Below are 27,614 nucleotides of genomic sequence, written 5' to 3'. Positions count from 1 at the left end.
TTTCTAGTAACATAAGTAAAAAAAAAATAAATTGATTTATCAAAATTATTAGTTGTGATTTTTTTGTTTTCCTTTCTTCACTCTTCACCTACCTACTTTATAGTTTTCTTACCGTGTCCTAAACAATATTGCTGACTGTCCATTGACTCTCCAACTTAATTTTCTGCCCACAATCTCAGTTATTGTTAATGTGGCAGCAGACAAGATTGTGTGTCAGGTATGTCACTATCTGAGTCAACACATCATTTTATTGGTGGAAATCTGTTGTTCTTTTTACTGCAATAAACTTGTTGAAATCTACATCAGTTTAAGTCTCAAAAAGGGGCCATTTTGCTCATATGTTTCAGCTCAACATATAAATTTTTGTCTGTGTTGCTGCCTGAAATGTTATTTGCAAAACCTTATGGCTAATCAGTAAAAATAGAGTTGATAAATTCCATATCATCTTTCAATTTTCTTTTCAAATACTATTTAGCAACAGCAAATGAACTGAATTAAAGCTTGTCTAATATCTTGCATTGATATTTGAAATATGTTTAAATTTAATCGTGTTTTATTATGCATTTCAATATTAATGAAATATAACATTTGGGATTCATAGAGAATGAGCGCTGAAAAGCAATGCACAGTAAAACTGGGATATTGGGGGACAAAGGGGTGGGAGTTTATTAACCTGTTGATCAACTTTTCATTAAAGTATTTTGTTTCTGTTTCCATACTAGGTTAGCCTTCTACTTCTCGGCATATAAAGAAAAAATAATAATCAAGGAGTGTTAATGAAGAGGTAATTTTCTGGCTATCTTGATGAAAGATAGGCATCTTAATATTTATTTGGTTGTTGTTTTTTCTTTGTTTGTTTTTAAACTAAGCCATCTGTAGTATTAGGCCAATGTTTTCTGTTTTGTTATTCTACGCGTCTCACACACTCATTTTATAAGATCATCAAGTATCATAACAAAATCTGTAGCAGGAAAAGTACATTACAACACTATGGGTGTGCCTACATTACTGGTTTAACCCATGGCATGAACGTGCCTGTGAAGTGCATCTCTCCCCACTCACTGGGCTTTGGTTTCCACCATGGACTGGTCTAGGAGCACACAAAATGGTTTTGTTTTAGGCTGTAACCATTGTGGAAGGTGCACTTTAGGAGTGTGCCTAACATAGTCCCAGCTCCTGAGAGCAGCCCCAGTCCTCCCTGCCCCTGCCCAGCTCCTGTCCAGGGCTCCCTCCACCTGCCCATAGCCCAGGACCCTGTGTCACCCCCAGGGCCATCAGCTCAAGGATGCTGCAGCAGGCAGCTCCAGTGATCCCATGGGTACCCCTGGCTGCCCTGCTCCTGGCTGGGGAGTGGGATCTGCCTTGGCTGCTGAGCCCTACCCTGAAGGCTCCTTAAGGGGAGCCCTGCAATGGCCCCAGCCCACAGGGAGCCATCAGCCCTGCAGGGCCCCAGCAGCTGCTGCAAGGGTGGGGCCTTTTTCACCCTACAAGGGTGAACCTGAGCACTTATTGTAAGCTTCCCCCCCAGGACATCATCATCACTTCCCATTCACATTTTCTAGACTTGAGGAAAAGCTCTTTTAGGAGGGTCACTAAAGCTTTGCCATGTATTTGAACAGGCTGGATTTGTAATAACAACAATTAATGGTCAGGTTCCACCACAAGGAATTGAAAATTCAAACCCAGAAGAACTCAGCTAGGAAAGGCACTCCAGACTAATCAAAAGGACTATTCACTAAAGGGGTTACTACTCAAGACTTGTAGCTGTAACACAATTTGGCTGCTTGGTATTTATTTGTCCTCTACCTTCTATGTTGAAATGTGAATCATTATTTACCACATGCACACATATAAATAGGCTAATTTCTCTTTTAAAATTAAGAGAAAAAGAAAAATAGCAAAATGAATAGCTGATGGTACCATGTGACTCCCCATTGTGCAGAAAAGTAGAAAACATTGAATGATCCTTGTCATCATTATTGTCATGATTTTAAGAATTGTCATTATTTTATGCTAATACTAGTATACATAACATATTAAAACTGAGATATTCAATTTTTACATATTATATAAACATTTTAAGAGGTATTTTTTATAGATTCAAAAGGTATTTGTTCTTTATGAACAGAATAAAGGAATAAATTTCCATAGCCAGGTAACAGAAATGTAGTGTATTTAGTTGTTAAATCACCAGTTCCTTCTGCTCTACAATTTTCTGGAGCTACATGAACTAATCTTGCGTAGTCTGATCTTTCAAATTCACTGGCCTTGACCTAAACCAAAATGCACTGTGCAAGTCTATCCAATTTATCATGATGCTTCATATGAGATATATTTGAAAAAAAGAATAGCGATAAGAGTCCAGGGGAAAAAGAGGTTCTCAGTATCTTGGCATTCATTTGGGCATTGCCAGAATTAACAGATCATATTTTTTAGACCAGCAACTAATTTTTCTGATTGTCACGTATGGATCCCAGTATTAGTTAAAACCACCACAGAATCGTTTTAAATAAATGCACATCTGACATGAAATTGTTGTACTAACAACTCTGAGGCAGCTCTCAGTTCTCTGCCTGATGGGATAGCCCCTTGATGAATTCTGCCCAGTGAGAAAGTTTCCAGCAGTTTCAAATCCATTTGCTAAGTGACACCCTATTAATGTGGGTCAATGGGCAAGAGAGAGCTTTCAGGATTCTGCTCCATCACTCAGTTCCCACAGAGAAGATAATGGTAATGACTTACATCATGGCCTCCAATGGTTCACTCACAACTCTCTGTTATCTCTCTGCAGTCATCATCTAGGCTGTGCAGGATCCAAGAGAAGGACACACTCCCAGAGCAGAGCCTGATGTCTGATCTTAATCACACAGGCCAGGCTACTACTAAAGCTAATAGGAATTGTCAACACCCATGACCATCAGTTTTCAGAGAATACCAAACTCATATCTTTTTAAAAGTCCTGATTCAAACCCTTGGCCACACTCACTTTGCTTGCTCTGGGAGGATGTAGAACTGTCTCTGGGAGACAGAGGCGACTCTACTGGAATTGTACAGTTTATGAACTGCCTGGGAAAGCAATCTCAATGCTACTTCTGGGCTGGATGACGAATATGCTAATTAACTTTCACACATATGGCAAATTAAAATACATCATCATTGGAAACTGCTGTTTCTCAAACATGTATAAACAAGAATCAGAGGCTACCTTTTTTCCATGACGCAACATCTATGAATTTTCAGTGCTGTTAAAGTGGTGCATCTGAACTGATAAAAGCCTGCTGCTGAATAAGCCACATTGGCTTCTGCATTTCCAACAACATGTCAATTCAACCTGCTGAACAAAGTCACAGGCTGAAAAAGTGGCAAGGACTTGTCTACAGCCCCATCTGGACTATGAAAGTCTGTTGATATAGCTCAGAACTTAGAAAATTCATACTCCTTAGCTGAAACCAATATATTGACTAAACCTCTGGTGTGTATGCCAATGGAAGATAAAGTTTGATGGCTTGGCATATGTTATTTCAAAAGATGGTGACTATCCTAGCAGACACAGACAGGCTGTTTGACATATGCTGCACATATATTAGGAGGCCCAGTCAACTGTCTATAAATGTATCTGCAGCATTTCTGACCGTATATTGGTCTATATTAAGAATCAAAAGCATTGATTCACCTTTTAGTAATGCCAGTAAAACTTTTGGGATCAATTTTCTAGTGAGATTACATTCATTAGACATATTCTGCAGGGACTGTAGGAGAAGCTCAGGGTGATTAAACCTGTGTCTTTGTGGTGAAATACAATGCAAAAATGGAATCTTAATTACAATATTCAAAGAAAATTAAAAAAAAAACTTTGAAATTAATACTGTGAGTTGTTTTAAAGTCGTGACCTCTTTTTAGCAAGGCATCAAATCAAGATTAAAGTTATTTTTTATGTATTTATAAAAACACTTTATACTATCTTTCACAGCAGTGGCCAGGTAGAGTCCCAGCTGAGCTTTCACCTTACTAATTTCCTGTCTACATGACCTAACAACACCCTTGTACTCTTCCTGAGTTGCCTACCCCTTCTCCCAAAGGTCATAAACTCTCCATTTTATCATGAGTTCCAGCAAAAGTTCCCTGCTCAGTCAGGCAGGTCATCTTCCCCTATGATTCTTCTTTCGGCACATAGGGACAGCCTGCTTCTGTGCCTTTAAGAATTCCTTCTTAAGGTGGTTCCAACCTTCTCGGACCCCTTTGTCAGTAAGAACCGTTTCTCAGGGCACTCTTTGAGCCAGTATTCTGAACAGGCCGAAGTCCACCTTCTGGAATTCCAAGGTAGAAGTTTTTTTGACTCCCTTCCTTACTTAACCGGAATTGAAAATTCCATCATTTCATGGTCGCTGAACCCAAGACAGCCTCCAACCACCACGTCTCCCACCAGCACTTCTTACCCATAGAACTCAACCTTATCAACACTGCCCTTGAGCTCCATACAGTCAAAACACCCTAATATACAGAGCCATCCACTGCCTCTCCTTCCTCATCTGTCCCTTCTGAAGGGCTTTTAGCCCTCCATTGCAGCACTCCAGTCATGTGAGACATCCCATCACATTTCTGTGATGGCAACTACATCATAGCTTTCCAGCCGCACAACGGCTTCCACTCCTCCTGTTTGATACCCCTGCTGCGTGCATTGGTGTAGATGCACTTCAGGTGGGCTAACAATTTCACCCCCAACACTGGCCTGCTGCCCTCAGATTCATCTCTAGCAAGCCTAATTTAAAGCTCTCTCAATCAGCCCTGCCAACTCACGGGGTAGAATTCTTTCCCCCCTTTTAGACAAGTGAATACCATCTATCTCCAACAGGCCTGGTGCCACATTAGCTGCCCCATGACCAAAAAGGCCAAAATTCCCTCACTGACACCAGTCCTTAAGCTGTGTGTTGGAACAGGTGGGTTTTCCTGTTCCTTTTAGTGTTCTTCCCCGCTACCAAAGGGATTGAGGAAAGCCACCTGTGCTCCTGTCCCTTCTACTAGTCATCCCAGTGCCCTGAAGTCCTTTTTGATTGGCCTAGGATTTCTCATCACTGCTGCCTTGGACAACCAGCAATGGGTAATAATCAGAGGATCAAATCAGTCCAAGGAGTCTCTTAGTAATATCTCTTATCTGGGCCCCAGGGAGGCAGAGACTTCCCTGTGGGATGGATCTGGTTTGCACATAGGGCCCTCAGTTCCCTCAGAAGAGAGTCAACATTCATGCCTGTCTTTCAAGTTACTATTCCCACACATTAACAAAAAAACTATAAATAAATGGTGAGGTCCGGAGAGCCTCATTTTTTCCTTACAAGCAAAAAAAGGACAGTAGATAGAAAACATGAATATATTCCTATTTTCAAGAATTCTGGTTCTAAAAAAGTGACCTCATTTTTTCCTTTGACTCAGCTCTGCACATTCCCATTCATGGAGCAGACTAACAAGCTAAACCGCCACAAAGAATAGTCAGGGGAGATTTAATTAAAATACATCAAAGTTCAGCTACACCACAGTGAGCATCAGATCTTGATGGTAGGTCAGATAGCACAGTCAATGGCATTCTCAGTAGTCACTTTAGATATTTATACAATATTATTAGAATGCATCCAAGATATGCTATTAACAGTTCTGTGGCCATACTGAGGTGGAACCTAATCCACCGGGGAAGAAATGCAGTTGCCATTTTTAACTTCTATTTAATGTGCCACTATTTAAACTTCCTGAATAAAGACTTTAATCAATTTTGATAAAATTCAAGGCATGACAAGCTTTTAGCTCTGTTCTTTTTTACATAACAGATGAAAAGGTTTGATAACTTTCTGAATATTTTGCTTATCTCTACAGAGAAGTAAAACACTCTCTGTGAACATCTAAATTACAGAATTTAAATTCACCTTCCTGTCTTATGGGTTTATGAAAAAACTACAAACAACCCCCTGAAGTAATTCAATTTAAAGACCACTTCATTAGTGGCCTACATAGAAGCTCAGTGTAAAGATGCTTTACCACTAAAAATATTCTGTAACTAGTGGACAAACGATTTTATGCACCTGCCTCTAAAATGCCATTTTAATGAGTAAATAAAATAACCATTCTTTCCCATATTACATTAAATGACTAATCTTTTAAATGTGTGAGAATAAAATTTGATCCCAAGACAGCACTAGAAGCTATTTTAATGGGGAAAAGAATACTGTGAGATTCATTCAGCTTTTTAAAGTCGAGTATAGAAACAAGAGACATTTGATTTTAATGAGAGTCGGAAAATTGATACAACTATAGCTCTTGACCTATGTGAACAATTTTTGAAATACTTAAGAGGAAAAACAATTCTAATATAGAAAAGAACACTACACAAAGGACTTCTTCCTTCTAAAAGTGCAACTTTTCAATTTTAGAGTTCTTAACTACTTTGTAAACCTACAAGTGCAGCCTTGGTGCAGTTTGTAAAATATGCAGATGCAATATTTTTTAAGACTTGGTGTGTTTTTCATCCTGTTCCCTGCAGTATCTCTTATTCCTGGTACAGGAAAAGGGAAGGAAAGAAAGAAAAAGGAAATCCTCCAGAAAGAAATGGAATTGAGAAGATTCCAAAATTTAAGCCATGCAAAGTGCCTGAAACAGCAAACCCTACCACTTTGCAGAGTGAAAGGATTTTTTTTTCCAAAGCATGTTTTCCTGCTGGCTATCAGAAATTTGTGAGCTTCTTCTGTACTTCTAGAGGAGATGAAATATAGTAATTTTTTCCCCACACATAGAAATCACTATCTATCCATTGCAGCTGTCTGTCCTGAAAAGGAAATTTCCTGGAGGTACTGAAGATAGATGAAATTATTAGCTGTAAAGACATGACCTGCAGATATGGTATATGAAAAGAATTTGGCTATGGTGGTCATATGCCGATAAAGCACAGTTAATCATCCAGTTGGACTGCAAAAAGGCACAGTAAGAAGAATTCTTTGAGATTGGATATGATTCAGAATATTTTTTTTTAAGACTGGACAGGACACAGGATGAAACAGCTGCTCCTTTTCCACCAAGACTGAAAATCCACTCTTATTTCCAGTGCATAATATAAAAGCGATAATAACAAACCCAGGAGAACTGACATAGAAGAAGAAAATTTGGCAGGAAAAAATAATGAGAAATTCTTGCAAGAAAATAAGAGAAGTCCCAATAATTTTACTAGCTCTTAGTATTGTGTGCTTTTAGCTGCTCCAGGATAACAGCTTCAGAGGAAGAAAAGTCACTTAGGTTGATCCAGTAGTAGATATGGAGTACACCATGAGCATCTTGACTGGCAAGTGAAATTTGATGATAATTATAAAAATATTGAGTAATGAAAATTGTTTATTTCTTCTTGTAAACAGGATAGAGAAATCAGAGTTTCTTCTCTCACATTGCACAAATAATGACAGTTTTGTTCGATAAACTGATTTAAAAATCATTTAACATGTGAGGGAAGCAGTGACATATCTAATCATTTTACCAACTAATTCTTGACTGCTTATTATTCTCTCTCTTTGGTCAGGGCTTATATGCAAATTTTCATTCTCTTTTCAAGTTTAGTAAATAAGGAATCATTTTCACAGGAGTTTCTGGCTACAAAAGAAAATTAGAAAAGAAATAAAACTCAAAATCTATTACTGTTCTAACATTGGTTTATTGATTGTAATATGTTTTTAGATATCCCCATCTTCTGGTATTAATCTTTAATACATAATTTAAAAAGAATATTCATGAGGATATATTTCTCCCATTTGTCTTTGAACAGTTACAGTGACATATTTCACTGGAAGAAATGGCAAAGACTGCTGCAGTACATTGCTCCAACAGCAGAAGCAGGGGTAGATTTCAGTAAATAGAATTTACATTCTTATAGTTAGGAAAAAATGTAGTTTCCTCGTTTTCAACTGCCTGATTTGCAAATGCAAATGGATAAGTTACATCCACACTCTGAGTGGTGGCACTTTTTTTTTTTTTTAAGTTTCCATAAACAAGTACATTATCAGAAGCTGATCTTTTTAGAATCTCAACCACTAATTTCAGCCTGAAAGAAGAAAATTCTAATTGCAAAGTAAGGAACGAAAAGAACTAGTAAGTAAATGCTATTCCGTAGTGCCCAGTGTTAAACAACAGCCACAGACAGCACAGGTTTACGTGGATGTGTTGGGGATGAACTTATTTTTTTTCCCAGCAGCCTGGATGGCACTATGTTTTGCATTTATGACGAAAACAGTGTTGATAACACAGGGATCTTTCACCTGTTGCTGAGCAGCACCTACACACCATCAAGGCCTTCTCTGTTTTTTATGGTGCCCTGACAGCAAACAGGCTGAGTGTGCACAAGAAACTAGGAGGAGACACAGTGGGGACAGCTGACCCCAGCCTGCCAAAGGGCTATCCCAGACTGTTCTCTAATGCTCGGCAACAAAACTGTGGGGAAGGATGAAGGGGGTACATTTGGAGTGAATTTGGCTTTCCAAGTAACCGTTACTTGTGCACAAGCCCAGCTTTCCTGGGAGTGGCTGAACACCTGCCTACTCATGGGACCTGATGAATTAATTCCTTGTTTTGCTTTGGTTGCATGGGCAGGTTTGTTTTACCTGTTAAACTTTATCTCAACCCACCAGTTTCCTCACTTTTGACCTTCTGATTCTCTCACCCATCCCACTGGGAAGGTGGGGGGCAGGAGGGACAGGTAGTTTGCAAGAAGCTGTGTGGGGCTGAGATACTTCCCATCATTAACCCACAATAGTTTAGAAAGAACTCCTACCTGCCCCGCCAAGCAACTTGAACAGCAACATTTTTGTGTAGCAAATTGACTCCCTTTACAAGAGTATCTCACAGAGTAAAGCTTTACAGCACTATATCCAATATCAGAGCTACATTTACTTGGAAGTTTAACACAGTATCTGCAACAGGATTGAGTGATTTCCATATTATCACTAACTTTAGTGTGAGAAAGAACTAAGATCCCTTTAGGTATACATTTTTATTTTTACTTCAAACAGCAATTAAAAATAAACCAATTTTTACTCAAATATCAGCCAAAATAATATCAAACTTATTCAAATATCCATCAGGTACCAAAAATTCATATAGTTTCCAATGTCAAAAAAACTGAGAAAATATACACTCCCTGCCTCTAATATTTATTACTTAGCAATCAATTCAAAGGAAATTAAGACAAAGGCCACTTATGCAGCTATAAGTGGCCATTTGTATTGGCTCTTCTTCACATTCTAGTATTTTAAATTGCATGTAATCAGTAGAGCAAAATATATAATCTTACAAAATAAAAGCGACTTACATAAATAATATGCTATTATCAAGAAGAATAATGTCTAAGACCATTCAAGAACTGTGTTTGGAAGAGAAAGGAGGTTTTCTGTTAAGAAAAGAGCGTATGAAATAGCTGATGAGAATGTTAGGAAGCTGTATTTTGTGAATAGGAAAGGAAATTTCCTATCTCAGACAACCTATCTACACTGCAGTAAGCTATAGAGTTTTCTTATTGACTTCACTAGAGCCTTAGTAAATTGCCCTATCATTTCTGTAAGCTTGTTCCTATATTAATTCTCTTGCTTACGTTAACCACACTTTTCCCAGGGACTCAGACCTGGGCTGTTATTAAGAGTACAAGGAGGAAGCTAAAACACAAAGCTGACGTACAACATCATTAACTTCTAAGCAACTTGTAAAAAGCTTTTGCTTTCAACAATGAAATCACATCCTGATTTATTATCCATTATTTCCTAGAAAAATACTACCACACATCAAATACTGGATCACCTTTCAAAAATCTTTCCTTTCCTGAGATGCTGGGACAGAGTATTTGCAATCCATCCTTAAGGCTGCAAAGCCTGTTACAGATTAAAAAATTTACAAGGATTACTCTTTGGGTAAGGAAAGTTTTGACACATTTTTACAATCCATCTGCAGCTAATGTTGTTTAATATTCTTGTACTTGCAATAGATTCCTTTAGAAGAGATTTGGACACAGATTGCTTAACATTTAAATGCTCAGAGCTCACAAACAAAACATTGAGCAGGTTGCTCCTTAAAGTCCCACAGGAAAATTTCTGGAAAGAACAGTAACTGATTTAGTCACTGAATATCAGCTATGAGTTGACTGACATTGATTGCAGGTCATAATAGTGCATTAAAAATAGGATTAGCTTAAATAAAGTTTAAATATCATCAGAAGCTTTCACAGTTCAGCCTTCTGCCAAATCAGGAACTGATGTCAGAATACAGCAGGATGGATCTCTGAGGTACATATTCCTTATGTGCTCCTATGGACAAACTATACTGCCGCTTATTGTATACAAAAACTATTCATTTAAAAGCATGTCAGCAAAGTGAAAAGGTAAAAGAATAAGTAAAACATTAAAATCTGACTTATTTGGCCTAGATTGTCAAGCAGGAAGTGACAAATGAAGGCTGATGAAAGGCAAAAGACACCAATGTCCAGTTGGTATTTTCATTCTCTCCTGTGGGTGATTTTTCTTTTATTTATCTAGAATTAGGTTTGCTACTGCTCAGCCATGCCTTTGTCTTATGTTCTAACTGGAAGTTGTCAAGTATATAATGAAGTGATTGACAAGAGTTGACAGTCTTCTTATTGTCATTCAAAGTTATCAAGGACAAAATCCAAATACAAGTTATTTTTTAAGAATAAAGAGGTATTCAATTTTTTTTAAGGATGACCAATTTTTATCTGGCAAAAATGAACATAATATGTTATTTTAAATATATGACAAGTCACCACCACAGACAGTAAACAGATATAAATTCTACACCCAGAGAGAGTTCAAAGCTTCTTTAGCAGTATAAGCAAAAATCAAGGTTATATAAGCCTTGGAGAAGGACTCAAGTATATAGGAGTGCAGGAGGGGTGAGTGATAACCCAGAGGCAAGAAGGGAGTAAAAAGAAAAGGTTTGGGAACTGAGTAAGCAGTGAGAAAGGAGCAGTGAGATTGCAAGAAGATTTGGAGTCAAGGTGGCTGGAAAACAAAGGGTTTTTTATTGTTGTCTGGAGAAGATGATTTGAAAGGGTCAGAAGGATTTTCAGTGAGCTAGCAGTAGAAACATGAATTTCTGCATTCTGTCAACTCATTTCTTATCCAGAGTGTCATTTCTCCATCCATTCCTTAAATGGGACTCGCATTTCTGTTCATTCTTTCCACAGCCTCATCATAGTCACCTACATCTGTCAAAACACCCTGGAAAATTTTTTTGCTGGGGAAGAGGCAGTGCTGAAACAAAGACCTGAAAAAATTCCCAGAAAATGGAGCTTTAACCTCCTCCTATGGTTAGTAGGAAGTATGCTGACTCCTAGGGCTTTTAACAGGTAGAAGGTGGAGGAACAGGCACTACTACCTCCCTCCTCTTCCTCGTACCCTCTCCCCATATCTTTCCTTCCATCCTACACATCCTGAGCTCTTCTGAAGAGGTAAAGAGCACCATCAACACACATTTATAGAACATGAAGGGTAGGGTTGTCTGATAGGCTGGAATAGAGCATCTCCAGTTTCTCTTTTAACAGCAGGGGAATTTGAGTCAAGCTGAGCATCCCAGGCCATTTTAGCCCAAGGAGTAAATCTTTGCAATGGCAAAGAATCTGTGAAAGCATTAAATGTAAATAAACCCCATATAAACTTATAAAGTGGTAATATGCATATTTTCGAAATAAAATTCAGAAAGCAAAAGAAAAACCCTAAATACTGTTTACTCGATGTATCCCTTTACTAACACTCTGTGGTTTGTTCAACCAGACAGATGGAGAGGAATACAGAATGAGGTTAGGTAAATATCTGTATTTTCATTTATTTATAAATATTTTCCTGTGTATTTTTTACATTTTCTATCATTGTTTAAAAAAAAGAAAGAAGAAGAAAAACATTTAAAAAGGCAGAAGAAAAAAGCTGGTTTATGTATACTTCGACGCAAACTAGTTAATGGATTCTTTGGCCAATTTAGGAAGAATAATTCGGCAATCGAAAACTAAGTGCTGATTTTGAGAATATAATAGATAACTCAGATGGTGAAACAGCATTTAAAATGCAGAATTCAACAAAACTGTAGCCACAGAACTACAATCACAAGATCTGTGTGCCTAACAGACAGCAACAGCCACAGTGCAGAACCCATCTTCCTGTTGAAAAATTCAAGGTGTGAAATTCAGACGAAGAGATACCATCAAAAAGGATTTTTACCAGACACTCACTGTCTGTCTGGCAAGTTGCTATCAAAGTCTTGCACATATAGCCAGTAAATCTGTAACTTTCCAGAGATCCAGAGCAAACCAAAGGCATTTGTCCTGAAGCATTCGACTATCTTTAGCTCCTCCCTCTGCTGAGGAGACTTTGTTTTCATAGGATTATGCAGAAAAGACAATGAATCTCCATATTATATATATATGTTTAATTGAAAAATCAGACAAATTCAAAAAGGGGATGATTAAAAATGAAATGTCAGCCTTCTGCCCAACATTGAGTTCTACTCTGCCCAGTACAGAGTTCTACTTATACAAATGTTGGATGTAACTCCATATTAATTCCTTGGATGACCTGATAACTATTTTGAAATTACCTAGATTTGCTCATTAGAGAAACATTTAAAGAAAAGGTTAAAATATTTTGGGGGTTTCTGAGTTTGTTTTTCAAAATACTGCCAGTTATGTACTTTAGCATTTCCTTTCTAAAAATCACCCAAATGCAGTTCACATAATGAAACTCAGGAGAAATATTTTCCACCTCAAATTCACTTGGGAGAAGATAGCCTAGCAATGCAAAAAAAAATCCAGTATCCAAGCAGTTTTCACAAGAGACTGAGGGAAAAAGTTAGAACACACAATGCTTTCTTCATTATTTTTTGTGCAATACAGGCTGGTAACTTTCAAGATCCTCTCACCAAAGTACTTTTTGTTACACTGAAGTATGGGAATCAGAGCTAACATGCACTTTACTAAATTATTTCTAAGATTACTTTGATGGATGTTTAAATACAGAAGTTACACATATGCATTTATTTTCAATTTTTCTTTAATGAGTCCTAATTTGTATTTTCTGCTTACTATTCTATAAGCATGTTTTTATTTTTTTGTTCCATTCATAATCAAACTTTCCAGCCCAATTTTTATTTTACACAATTTTAAAGCCATCTATATGGTTTTGTGAACCACGGCTAAAAGCCATATGTAGTGGTGGTAATGACCTGGCACATCATAGACATTGCAAGAGCACTTTCCAATTACATAACCACAGATAACTTAATGGTAGTAACTACATTGGCAGAGGACAGTAGTCACAATATATCCCACTACTGCTTTTGAAAGTATATTCAAAATTTTCCTACCACTACTGGTTATATTTTGTTATTCACCACATTTTTGTTTCTATTTTCAAGGACTACCAGCAAGTGAATGCTTGGAAAAGTGACTGCTTATGCAGAATTTATGCAGGAGAAAAAGACTCAAGGACTAAAACAGAAAAAAATTGTGATAAAACAAATAAAATAAAATAGTTCTATAAACACTCCTAAATTTGATTTTTGCTTTTTCTTTTCTACATCTTTCTTTCTGACATAATTTTGGCGTTATTCAGGATGTATTAAAACTGACACAATTTAGTAGATTATAATCTACAATTAGCACTATAATCTATAAAGAGTGAGTCATATTTTCAATTATGAGGGAGACTACAGTGCTAAATAATATTTTAAAAGTATTTCAAAATACTGATATTTATTATATGCAGTGCTAATTGGAGTCAATTATGAATACATGATATCTTATATACGTGAAAGATAAACTACTTGTACTACTTATTTTCTCTAAAGACAACTAGAAACACCATAATTTAAATGGTCTTTGATTTTACGCCATAGAGAGCATTGTTTCTTTGTAAAACTATAACGCTGCTTATTTACATTCTGTGAAAATGGCATAGTAACTTCATTTAATTTTAGCAATGTTATCTGATTAAAAGACACAAAAAGTACTACAATGCTAAAGTTCAGAAAGTTTACTGTACTTTTTCCTGTAAACTTAAATTTTTCAGACGAGTTAGACCATTTGACTTTATAAAATACCTACCCATAGATTTCAAACACTAAATACCAAAGCAAGTAATCCACAGTAACAACTAAAATTTAGCAGCAACTAAACCCATATAAGCATTAGCCTATTTGTAAGCTTTTATTATCTTACTAGACAATATACTTTCTTTTCTTTACATATTTGGGTTTCTAAAAATAATTTTAGTTAATAGTATCTTGTTGACTACATCACAACACAATGAAACAGCCTTACTATGTGTAGATGCACAAAAGTACATATTAGAAAGAAATTATTCTTTTTCGACTGTAAAAAAAGCCTTCAACTCCCACTTAAGGTGTTTTTCTAAAGCCTTAGCACACCACAAATGTTACATGGACTACATTTAAAAAGTGCAATCTGACTGTAGCAGATTGCAGAATGTTAATTTTATCTTAGTCACAGTTGCAGTAGGTTGATAGGAAAGCTTTAACTTCTGGTCTGTCTTATTCAGTCATTTTGATTTTTATATATTTAAGAAAGCCCTATTATTTTTCTTCTGTTATTCTGAAACCTGATTTTTAAATCTAACTGCTCTTTGAAGCTTTCTAAGTTTCTTCCCGTAAGCAAAATATTTGGAAATCTCTAATCAAAATTATCAATGACTTAGAGTCCTATCATACACAGAATTGGAATCCAACAGGACTATGGGGAAATAAATATTTAGAGGAAAAGAAAACTAGGATAAATCATGAGAAAAAGTTGGTTAGACTTTCCCTAGGTGTTTTCTTAACATGTTAGCTAGTGAAGCATCACTTATTACCCTCCAAAGATTCTCCTTCTTTTTCTTGCAGGTGAAGTAAACAAATCTCAGCAGAACAGTCAGTAGGAGGATATAAAGGTCAGCATTTGCACAACTTCCTTTAGCCACAACTTTGGAGCTCCACAGCTTGTTGATGCCGTAGGCAAAGCTGTTTCAAAGTGTAAAGTATAGGTCTATATCCACATGTTCAGAATAATGTATCCCTAAAAGGTTTAAGTATATTAAATTTGGATGGCTGGATTAGAATAAACACATTTCAGAGTGCTCATGTGTGTCCTTAAATATTCCATTAAGGAGAGAATGCAGAAGCAACTATAACTTCAATTATAGTAACATTTGCCACCTACTTAGACTCTGATTATCTGATTTAGCCAAAAGAAGCTTGTGATTAGAGACAACCACATTATTATCAAGACCAGAAAAATAATTGCTTTGACCACTACAATAATTGCTTTTTGAACTAATACTAATTAGATACTCCATATTTGCTTTCTTGTCTGAATTAGAATAACAGTACTGATTGTGAACAAACAGAGTTTAGGAAAGAACTTGATTACTGTCTATTAATGCAGTATTGGACCTCTGTCTAGTTTGGCAAACAAAGCAGTGACAGAAAGATGAAGCTAAAAAAACTCAGCTGACGAAAAATGTGCAGGTTTTTAACTCAAGTGCTGAAGTAATTTACCACAAGATGTGCATGACTGTTCATATGTGGAAATTAAAAAACAGTCTTGGTTGGTTTGGGTTTGTTTGTTTGTTTGGGTTTTTTTTAGTAGTAGTATTTTTGAGAAAAGTGTGCTGCAGTTCAAACAGAAAATAATCGAGAAAACTGAAAGAATGACTTTATAAAGCAGGTCTGACTGGATGACCAGAGTAGTACCTTCTGACCTTATACTGAACCAACTATACTAATGCTATGCCTATCTCAGAGCAGAGAAATAGTTGTCTGTTCAAGCTCAGCTGCAGGGTTGCCGTATATCATGCAATAGGTGGGACTGTTTCTGTATAGAGGTTTCATATAAAATTTTAAAAGTCCAGTAGTATTTGTGAGCTTGTTTTAAGGGTTCTTTTTTATGTTAATGTTTTTGACTAAAAGAATACCTGGCAGAATGTTTGTTGATGTCTAGGATAAAAGTGGAGACTATGCTATTCCAAGTTTGCACATGTCCACACCTCAGGAACTGCTACACAGCTTGATCTGCTGCTAATCTAGTATCTCCTGCTGTTAGGTAGGTATCCACATCCCCATACATTTCTAGCCCCAAAAAACTGCCAAAGTACCCTGGGAAATATATATCAAAATGTTATGAAACTGCCACGGACTTGAAAGAAGCAAAGCTACCCTGGGAGAGCCCAAAAGACAAGGCAAAAGTGAAGATAGTGATGTCTGGATCGGGAACCAGGCAGATCTGAAAAAGCTAAATAAAACTTCCTTATGTCAAAATTCCCTCACTGGGACACAGTATCTCATATCACCCATGTTATCCTGCAGGGCCTCAGCTTTGCACTGAGATGATATGGCTGCATTAACAGTTGAAAAACTTATACGACTAAGCTTTACTTATATAAATAAAATAGAAAAGGTTTACTTATATGAATAAAGATTGTGACAATACAACCAACAAAACACATTTGAATGCTCAGGAATTAGAAAGTGCACATCTTTAACTGCAGTTTTTTTCTGACAAAGACAGAAAATCGGCTAAGAAAAATCAAATTGTTCAACAGAAACTGAAAGAAGGATCAGGAAAATGGGTTTCACATAGTCAAAGTATTGAGAGAAGTTACTGAAAAAAAGAACCAGCACATAAAAAACAAGCACATAGTAAGAGCTGAACTTCAGCATGTAGGTACTGAAGGTGTCTCCTGCCATGGCTGTACCCAATGACTATGACTATAACACCCACAGCTTAGACACAAGTGCTGGCAGAAGTTGTATTGTAAACAAAGCTGTACTGTTAAGTACTTCAGTCTTTTTCTAAGCTATAATGTAGGCAACTTTTGTACTATTTTCTTTGCACCATTTTGTAAAATTGGAAATTCATGATGATATCATCTAAATTTGTGAAGTATGAATACTAAATCATGCAAAATAGCTAGCAGAATGAGGGTAAATCCAGGTCAAAGAATGAATGCAGACAGAGTCATACTGTTAAGCTTGGAAAACTAGAGTTGTAAAAGACACAATATGAAATATATTCTAGATGCATGAGAAGCTGGTACACTGCAAATCTGGAAGAGTTCCAGTGTTCACAAGCAGAGGAGTCAAGACACTCTTATAGATGTAGATTTCATACCTTCTCCATGCATATACATAAGTATTTCACAGGCACAGTCTATAAGATGCTAATATATAAAATGAAAATTATGTCAGTGTGGTACAAAAAATATTCAACACCTAAAAAAAACTAAGATCCACCCTAATAGTTTTAATTTTTTAGATTGCAAATCTACATTTCAATGTAGATTTATTTTGGTAATTTCCTAAACTTTTTAAAAATTCTTTGTTTATAGAAGAGAACTGTAATTAGGAATAATATCACAAGTGAAACAAATACTGGTACAGATGCTTTCTAAATCCTGAGAATGAAGAATCCTTTGTCCACCCTTATTGAGAAACTAGTTATTATGGCCCCAGTGTGATTTTTGATACCACTGGTAAAAATTATCATGCTTAACTAAGGTCCAGGTTCTAATTGTGCCACTGCAGACTCTACATTACGGTCAAGAAAATTATGAAGACAAATCATATTGGCAAAAAGTACGTTAGGGTTTCCTGAGCCATACTATAATTATTTGAAGTAGGCATAGAGTTACGATAGCAGAATGAACTTAAAGAAAACAAAAATTTTGATTCAGAAGGGAAAGTATTTTATAATAAATGCTGTTGCAAAGTACAATATGCTTTTTTAGGACTGAATAACTTTTAAAAGTTTGTTTCAACAATTTCATAGTGTTCATATGTTTCTTAACATTTTTGCTGCTTTTTAAATTGATGTATGTACATACTTTAGAAGTTAAGATGTTGCCCAAAGCCTCAAATGACACAAAATGTTCCAGGGATTGTAGGACTATGAAGTGGCCCAGTATGTTCCTTGGTCACCACAAGGTCTTTCTCCAAAAGGGGGACCAAGGAACATGCTGGACTTGTCTAATCTCTTTATGTCTGCATATTCTATTCTTCTCTTTCCTAACTGCATTACAGTGAACTAGAAAAGAACCTCTCCTATTATGTACTTTTTTACTAAACTTAAGGTACAAGTCTAGGAAACAACTGATATTAAGCATCTGGAACCACTCTGTAGGACTGGAGGAGGTTGATATAATGCTATGTAATTACTCACTTGCAAATACCTCTATAATGAAGGGTTAATAAATGAGAGAGAACAGAAAGAGAGCCTTTTCTTAAATAAGTGATTGTATGATGCTAGGTAAGAACATGCATTATGGCATCCTGTGCTAATGGGATTTTGAAATCCAGGATGTAGGTAGGCTGCAGAGCTTTGGTGGGACACAATCACAGTCTTTGGTTGTTCCAATCTGGATTCAGCTTTGCAAGGATATGTACGAGGGCAGAGGCATAAGAGACCATTTCTCAGGAACTGAAAAACTGCTAAATTAAAGAATTTAACATTATTAGTGGTCTTGTTACCCCAAAAGCAAGTGCTGTCATGCTCATAACCTCATGCTACATGGAGGGTCACAGTCAGCACCCTGGGTTGAGCTCATACAGATCCAGAGAGCTCTCTGATCTGAAAGCATGACTAAGTCAAATGACACAGAAAATGAACTATGCCAGTGACACTGAACCTCTCATTTTCATATAACTCGTTTGCATCCTTCCCTGAATTTTTATGTGGTGCCAAGAGAAATGAACTAAAAAGGGAGAGGACATACGAGTCAAATTCTTCAGCATGACTGCCCACACCATTAAATTGGGAGCATTGCTTCCATCATGGGGACAAACTGCACAGTCTGAGGCAGTGCCCAGGCATGGACAGGGATTGGCATCAACTGCAACAGGCACTTTGGATGCAACTGTCTTCTTCTGAGGGTTAAGATTGTTTCTGAAAGAATGCAAACTGTGCTGCACCAGCTGACCTCTAAGCCAAACAATGGTCCTGAACACTTTTAAAATTGAGACATAGTTTTAAGATCCATAGGAGGGATTTTAATTGCTCTACCTGTCACCAAGCCCAATCATGTATTGAGTCTTAAACGTCTTACTTTTTGTGAAGTTGTCTGTAACAATATCTAACAATATTGCCTTTGGTTGCACCTTTGTGACTCTCGTAGAATAACTTCTGTGCCACCATTAAAGGTTAGCACTGCTGGTGATTTAATTATTTAAGTTTTTTGCTAAGGTACTTCTCATCTATTCTTAATAGCTGATTTTTGCAAAGGTGGGAAAAAAGTACGAACTTTTAAATTAGTATTAAGTCACAGAAACAGAAAGTTAGTGTGAATTATGCATGTGAAATTCACAAATAGTCTCCTCTATATACTTACTATGCAAATATTATAGAGATCAATATTATTAAAAAGTTTAAATCAGATTATCTGATAAGGACCTGCATTTATTATACCCCTTGATTTATGGAGGAAACTGCAATGATAGTTATCAGATTATAGCTGAATGCCAGAAGCAAAAGTTGCTCTGGTTTTCAGAGAAATAAATCACTGTATTTTGGAAAATTCTGTCAGAATATCTAATTGATATTTTAGATGCACTTTAGTTTAATTTCAGCTATGACACATTTTTGTAATTGGAATTTCCTAAAGGTAAGAAAAAGTAAGAAACTTGCTTTAAACAGGCATATTACTTTAATATAATATTGGTAACTAGCTAAAGACACTCTGGGCATCTATTTAAAACAAACACATATTTCCATCGTCTTTCTCTTCTACCTATCCAATGCCACATGTTTTTCTCATCATTTATATTCACCTGCTTCTGAGGTCAGAAAATTTTTAACAATCAATATTTTGTGACTTTTAGAAATTAATATCCTTACAATACTTTATATTTATTTACTCCAAATCCTTGCCACTCATGTTAGTTTTGGAACTCTTTTCCCCAAAAAATAACTTTGAAAACAAAAGAGACAGGAGACGACTTAATGGCTGAGGAGGAAGCTGAAGAACATTACCTTGCAGGCTCAGTAGGAGGATGAAGAACATTGACAGAAATTTCACAAAAGACAGTGTCTTAAATGAAATTAAAATTAAAATTTGTAAACCATCATGTAAAATCCTATAACTAGAATAGTCTGGTTTTCCTGAGGACTTATATGAACTTGGTCTTTTTCACTCAAGTGCTATATTTACAAGTTTGATTGTCAGTTTTAAACCTCTTCTTCATACATTCCAGGTTTTTAGAATACTCAAAAAGATTCTTTGTAAAATTTCTTATCCAGTCTCTTTTCTAAGAAGATTAATAATATGCTTTTCATTCCACTAGGTGTTCATCAGAATCATTCTTGTTTCTGAGAAAAAGAGTTATGAAATCCTATAGCAGATACTTCAGTGTTCTCTGGATACTGGTGAAGGAATTAAAATTGTTGTAGAATAAATGCTGAATATTTATACAGTATTTGGGAACACCAAAGATTTGTTAAAAACATCCCTTCCATAGGTAGGATGCACATCCTTACTTTTTAAAGGTACACATTAGCCATACAGGATGGTAACTTAAGAAGACACAAACATAATCATTTCAACAATAATTCAAAAGGATGTGTATGCAGAGGCTTGACTCAATGTAGGACAGAATGTTAGCACGGGTCTGAAACATGTGTTTGAAGTTGATTGTAAAATTGAACGTTGTCAAGACTAGGTTGCTTTCCTGAATTATATCTACTAATTTTTAATGTGTTTTGCTATTATTAATGGTCTTAGTCTGCTTATTCTTAACCTGAAGAAGGTTATAAGAATGTAATTTGCCTTCAGAGATAATTCATAAAGGGTGTTTAATGTAACAGATTCTCTCCTTGAAAAAAACTGCATTCTGGGTAAACCATCATTCAACAACATTTTAAAGAAGTCTATATCTTTTAAAAGCAATCAAGATGGATAACATGTAAATAAGAAGCTAACATGCTTTATATGATTACAGGACTGAAAGAGTCAAGCAAAATATTTCATTCATAAGCAATATGAAAAGCAATACTGTTATAACTTGTAGAAATTTACCCCTGCTTTAATTTTATATAAACTTTGAATGTGGAATCATTCTAGAAATAAAGGAAACAGAACAAAAAAATGGATGAATAATCTAAAATTTTTTGTTAAAATACAGAAGATAAGAATATACAATTTTCTTGAAAGCAAAATTCCATCAGTCATTCAATACATATACAGCCATTTGCAAAGAGCTATACTAATTTTATCTTTTAGAAAGAGAATTAATGTAATTGCTGAACTCATTCTGTCAATAGGACTACAACAGGACTTGAGATTCACTGTTTTATATAATGTATTGTATTACATAAGAAGTGTTTGAGCATTAAAACTGTTCCTTAATAGAAAATAAGTTAAAGTGAATTTAATTAACATACTCAGCAAAACCACACATCTTAAGGAGAAGGTATTATTCAATTCATGCAAGACAATACAAGTTCTGAATATTTATATTTTTTCACTTTTCACTGAAAACTGCAGCATCAAAAACAAAACTCATACAAAACTCAGTGTCTCCTGTTAAATCTTTATCTAGATGAACAAGATGCTGAGCTACTACAAACTTTAACTTCATAGATTTCAATTATCTATTGTACATTAAATATTCTCCCAGTTTATGTGAAGATAAGACCATACATGTATAGACAAAATGCAAGGCCAAAATGTCTAAGCATATATCCAGCAGGCCAATTGATTCTAACCAGTATTTTTCATCTTTAATTTCTTTGGCCTCACTCAATTCATATACAGGCATCTTTTTCATACTTAAATACATTTCAAGGATCAGATTACAAATATTTTTCTCACAATTACTAGACAATCAGCTTTATTGATTCCTGGAGCATTACCTGTGCAGTTAAATATCCTTTCTTGCACTATGAGAACCATGATATGGTCCTAAATATTCTGATTTTCATGTAGTCATATTAGCTTTAATGAAATAGCTTAAATGGTCCAATTGATATTCTGAATTTGAGTTTGCCTTGTATTATGATTTGATGCATCAACTTTTGGGGCTATTGTTTCATGTATAATATGGGAAAAATAATAAATTATATCTAGGAACCACTGGTTCTAATCTGCCCTCTCACTAGAAACCATTTAACGAAAAAAAATTTAAGCTTTCCTTAATTCATAAAGCTTTGAACTTCTGGGGACCATTGCTGACTTCTGTCTCAAAGTTACATTGCTAATAAAAGCTAAACAGCTGATTCTGCAACTGCATTTTTGACCACTTGAGATTCCAATGCTTTTATAAAATGGAAGAAAATTTACCTTAATATCAAAGGCTCCTGGTTGACCCTCTCTGTTATAAAGCTCCAGCTGGTTCTTGACAGGTGTGACCCACAATATCACCTGATTCAGTTGTTTATCAAGTTCAACAAAATCCTTTAGCAGAATCTCTATTTCTTTTTGTTTCTCTGGAAGATCTTTGGACACCTGAAAAAATACCAGAAGCCATTGTTCAGGTGGCAAAAAACTGCCAACAACAAACAAAGCACAAAACAATTTAACACTACACACATATATACTCATATAAAATGTTAAAATTCAAGTTTTATATACTGATAGAAAGTATGGAAAGAAAAAGCAGGTCCACTCAAGAAAAAAAAACAAACTCAAAAGAGATTTTTTAAATCACATTTTAGCATCAGATTTATTCATTTTTTTGGTGAAAAAATTGTTATCTTGGTATCCTAAACCGTTTTAAAGGTCAATTTTTATTTAGGAAAAACAAAGTGAAAATACGAAATTGATCATTTGAATGATATCTAACCTTTCCTCCTCTCTTGAATGTAAATACTTATAAGCATATATTTTCTTATAAGATGTTTAGAGTTGCCAGTCTGGTCCAAATATGCATAAGTAGATGCATAAAATGAAGAAAAATAATGAAGAAATGTATCATCAATTCTGATCAGGCCACTTGGTTCTCTGATTTGCATTCAAAGCAGTGAGATTTGAATTAACTAAGCACATTCTTCTGTGCCAACAATATTAAAAATTAAGAATCAGTGAATAGCATAGTTCAAATCCAACAGCACTTGGAGTAAATGTAGGAACAGGTTGAAAATAAATAAGCCAACACAAAGCTCCATGCTGTCCTTCCCAGATTGTTTTCTATAGCTAGATAGGTGAGGTGTCACAACACTACACAATGGGAAATGTTGCAAAGATATACTAGGGGAGAAACCATCTGTACTTTAAAAACAAAAAATATCACAACAGCAAATATAGGGACTGGGCAGAGATACAAAACAATGGCAGTTCATTAGCAAAATCAGCCAAGAAATATGGCTAGTTTTCCATATCAATGGAAACGTTTTTAAGCACATTTTTAACCAAAGTGACCCTCTTTAAAGTAGCAAAACATGAGGTTTCTGACACACATGAAAAAACACAAATTCCCTCTAAAGTTAAGCAGCATTAATGGAAGCATTGCCATCATATTGCCCAGCAACAAACGTATTAGTGCTCTGTACTAACCTCTAATTCCTAATGACAAATTTTTCAGAGGACAATAAATCTTAACTCAGAGTCATGAAAGCAATGAATGTTACTAAAACCAAACAACCACCATCTGAGAGAATGGAAAGAACACAACTGTATTGTGACATGTACCTTTCTTTAAAAATTTGCTTTGATAATATTGATTTGTCAGTACCAAAATAACTCCTCTAAATATACTCTGTATGTGATTTATTAGACTGTATTTAAGTGATATTTGTAATTTAAGAAGTTGATTTGCCATATATTACATTATCTCCATTGTTCACTATAGCCACCCCATAATATCCTATTTAATAAAAATTGACCCTGAGTAAAATTTCTTTTTCTATCTTCCTAATCTTTTAAATGTAATAAAAACTCTGCTTTTCCAGAATGACCCAAGAAACGAAAGAAAAAAATTAAAAATGCATTCATTTCCCTTATGTGTTAACCAATATTTATGCAGACCTTGGCCTAATTTCATACAAGATTAGTTTCATCTCTCTTACAACTTCTGAATGTTAATCGCCAATGTTTACTAGCTTTAATATTAATGTAAATAATTTCCACAGAAACACAACTGAAAGCAGATAAATAGTCATAGGCAGATAAAAACCCAAACTGACTTCTGAAGATCTGAAATTTAAATTAATCTACTTCTAATCAACATTAATCAAGCATTTTGGGTCTATCACAGGACAGAGGAAGAAAAATTCGTAGAGGTTTTGGGGAGTGGGGGGATGAGAGAGAGGTAACCAATTAGATACTAAGGTTTATTAGATCTAGAACAGCAGAAGATGAACAATTAGGTTTTGGCAACTGTACTTCAAGCTACTCTTTTCAGAACATTTATTTATCCCATGTATAATGAGAGATAAATTGAGATTTAAGTAAATGTAGCCTCTTCTTACATGTTGTCTCCTGCTCTAAAATTATAGTACAAATACAGAATTAAAATATTTTTACTATATAAAAATGAAGAAATCTATGTCCATATGAAGTGTTTCATTACATACAGAAATTTAACTTCATCTAATTTTACCACAGAGACAAAAAGAACAACAGTAAATGAAGAAAGAACTTTCCTCAAACTCAGGTTAGGGCTGCAGATAAACATTTAACAAGGCAATACCTTGTAAGATTCAGGTAATATGTCACATACTATTGTGTGGGAAACAGAGTCTTAGATTCCAGTTATCAGGGATTTCATTTGCTAGCTCGTTGTGGCTTGTTTGGGGTTTTTTTAAACTCTGGCATCAAACTGTCAAGCTGGCTAATCAAATTAGAGCCTGATGAGTTTAAGTTAATTACAAGTCTGCCTATCAAGCCAAGGTACTGTTGCACACTGTCTCCTGGGAGACAGCTTGTTTCCTGAGCTAATTCTGCCGCTCCCTAGCAGCATAAATTGGGAAAACCTCCATGGAGTAATGGACATGGACATGATGACTGGCTGTTCAGATTTATGCCCTTTCTCTGGCAGAGAAGTACATATGGAGATGGGATCCTCCAGAATCTTCCCTAGTGTTTTAGTCACAGTCCTTCAAGCTTGTTATTCACGGCTCCAGGAGTTCCACCCCTGAGGTGGGATTATAATGCTGATGGGCACAACAGCAATTCTACTGCCCATTCTGTCCCTGGGCCCTTCAACGAGTTCCTACAAGTTCTCAGATGCCTCCAGGGATGAATGAGCAGTGACTAGTGTCCCACTTCAATACTCTCACATTTTTGCTTTGGGCTCTATCCTCCTTTCATTCATTTGTAGTCCCGGGGTAGACACTTTTGTTCCCTTTGGTGTCTTACCTCTTTCCCTCCTATTAACGAAAGACTCCTTTTATTAGGTTTTATCAGAGGAGGGCTGATGTCCTTTTCTAACAGGGAAGACCAGTAGGAACAGCAGCCATAAGGCAACACCTTACAGGAGATGCTTTCCCCTAGATCTGCCTAGAACTGAACACAGGCCTGATGAAGCAGTGTTACAGGCTGGCAAGGAAGGCAGGGTGCAGAAGAAAAAAGGAATTTTAAAAATCTGGGTTAGCTCTTTGCATACAAATTAAGTATTTTAAACTTTGCCTTATTCAGTAATAGACAAACATTGAAAACACACCTTATTTTGCAACCAAAGGCACAAAATAAATTTGTAAGTGGAAACAACAGAAGTATGAATTATTTCTTCAAAGAAAACAAATTCCATTTCAACATCAAAGCACTATATAATTTCAGTGATATGTGTTAAAACATTAATCTCAAAGCATGTGATACATCTAAAATTTTGTACTCTAGTTCAAGTGTTAATTAAGTTAATTAATTAGAAGCTGAGTTACATAATAATAGAAAATATTTAAGCTCTAAATGGGGAAACAGCAGAAGAGCTTAATTTTACCAACACTGGTCTTCATAATATTTAATTTTATTCTAATCTTAAACTATCAGAACATTTTTCCACTTATTTAATTTTACATATTCCAAATTTTGCTCTTTACATTAAAACACACAGAAAAAAAAACCCCACACAACAAAATCTCCAGCATAAAAATGATATCTCTCAAAACATAAGAATAGTCTGAAATTTGAATAATTGCATACTTTCAAAGTCTGGATCTTCTTCTCCCTATGAATTCTAAAAGTACTTGATCACTTGCATTGCTTTCATTGTTTCTCTTCCATCTGAACCTGATGTCTTGGATGATGATCCTTCACAAGCAGCCTAAATGATACACTACTATGTTCTTTCCATGCCTACCCCAATCTTATGACTTCGGTGCAAAACCATACATATGCTCATCTTGACAGTAGAGATATCCTTGATCATTTCACATGCTCCAGTTTTCCACTGCTATTTCCAACTTTAGCTTTGGATAGTTATTTTTCAGTCTGCATACGGTTGTGTTCATGCATTATGGGAAGAATTAGAGATCCACAGATGGAAAAGAATACCAATTCTTATGATAATAGGCGGTATAAAGGGAGGAAGGATTTGTATAAAGTATGTCACCTGATATAAAATCATATTCTGTTTCACTGCTAGGTTTAATTCCTTATGAATATCCAGAAATTAGATTCAATTAAAGGAGTATCAATTAAAATAATGGTTGTAGAGTTACAGCTCAATCATTTCACTCAGGAACAATGCTCAAAATTAAAAAGTTGAAACTTATTAGGCAGAGACTAAGTAAAAAAGAACAAACAATAGGGAATAGTTTTGCAGAGATCAGAAATGTTACTGCAAATGAATGAACTCGATTAATTATACTACTAGTAAGGCATCACTATTTATGAAAGGAAAGCCACTGAAATTACTTGTATATATTATATTTCAAGTGGCCAATGCCTGATTTTGAATATATCGCTTCTCTCTCACAAGTCAATGTCAACCTCATTCCCTGTTTACCTGAAATGACGAAAGGGAAAATAATGCCGTTATTACCCAGCTGTTTGGGAATAGAGATGAGGAGATGCATCTCCCCAACATGTAATTTTTCAAAAAAGAATATGGAGTATTTTCTTAGTGGTGAGTGGAGAGCAAAGAAATCCCAAATTTCCACATTTTAACAGCAGCAAAAATGTGTCAGGTTCTTTTCCCTCAATATTAGATAAAGTGCTCTTTTGCTTGCTGCCTCACTAAACTCTCAATAACAGTGGCACTTATAAATGGATCTTACTTTGATGAATCTGATAAGAAATTTAGGTATCTTGATATGCATAACAATATAAACTATAATAAACTGCAATGAATATGAGCAAAAATATGTTATGGGGTATCTTTGAAGACTGTTAAAAGCAGTTCTTTTATGCCCCACTTGAGAGGGTCACTCAGATGTACAAAGCAGTTCATGAAAGTGGTCTTCCAGCATAGGATAACTGATAGGTTTGAAAAATCAGAAGTGCTTGCACAGAGAAAAATTGAAGTATTCTGTATAAAGAAATGAGGAAACTTTCTGCTTAGCCCAGAGCACAACTGGATTGAATTAAGATTTTGATGTTATCTGAGTGAGGACCTGGATAACAAAGAACAACTAAGATAACTAACTAACTAACTAACTAATTAACATAAACATAACAGCT

General features: G+C 35.6%; 1 protein-coding gene across 4 annotated transcripts in view; it reads right to left on the bottom strand.

The window, feature by feature from the left end:
* The window catches only part of LOC127474395 (dystrophin-like), a 589,003-nt gene that overhangs the window by 349,070 nt on the left and 212,319 nt on the right, over positions 1-27,614 (bottom strand). For all 4 annotated transcript variants that reach the window (XM_051795060.1, XM_051795058.1, XM_051795057.1 and 1 more), the window contains exon 6: positions 22,338-22,502. In XM_051795060.1, coding sequence (XP_051651020.1) covers positions 22,338-22,502 — 165 coding nt within the window. The remainder of the gene's footprint in view (positions 1-22,337; positions 22,503-27,614) is intronic.

This window comes from Manacus candei, unplaced genomic scaffold (genome assembly GCF_025592945.1).
Source record: "Manacus candei isolate 608988 ecotype Guabito, Panama unplaced genomic scaffold, ASM2559294v1 h1tg000041l, whole genome shotgun sequence".
In the NCBI taxonomy this organism is placed as follows: Eukaryota; Metazoa; Chordata; class Aves; order Passeriformes; family Pipridae; genus Manacus; species Manacus candei.
The sequence above is the reverse complement of the archived record's forward strand: the minus strand, read 5'-3'. Positions and strand labels throughout refer to the sequence as shown.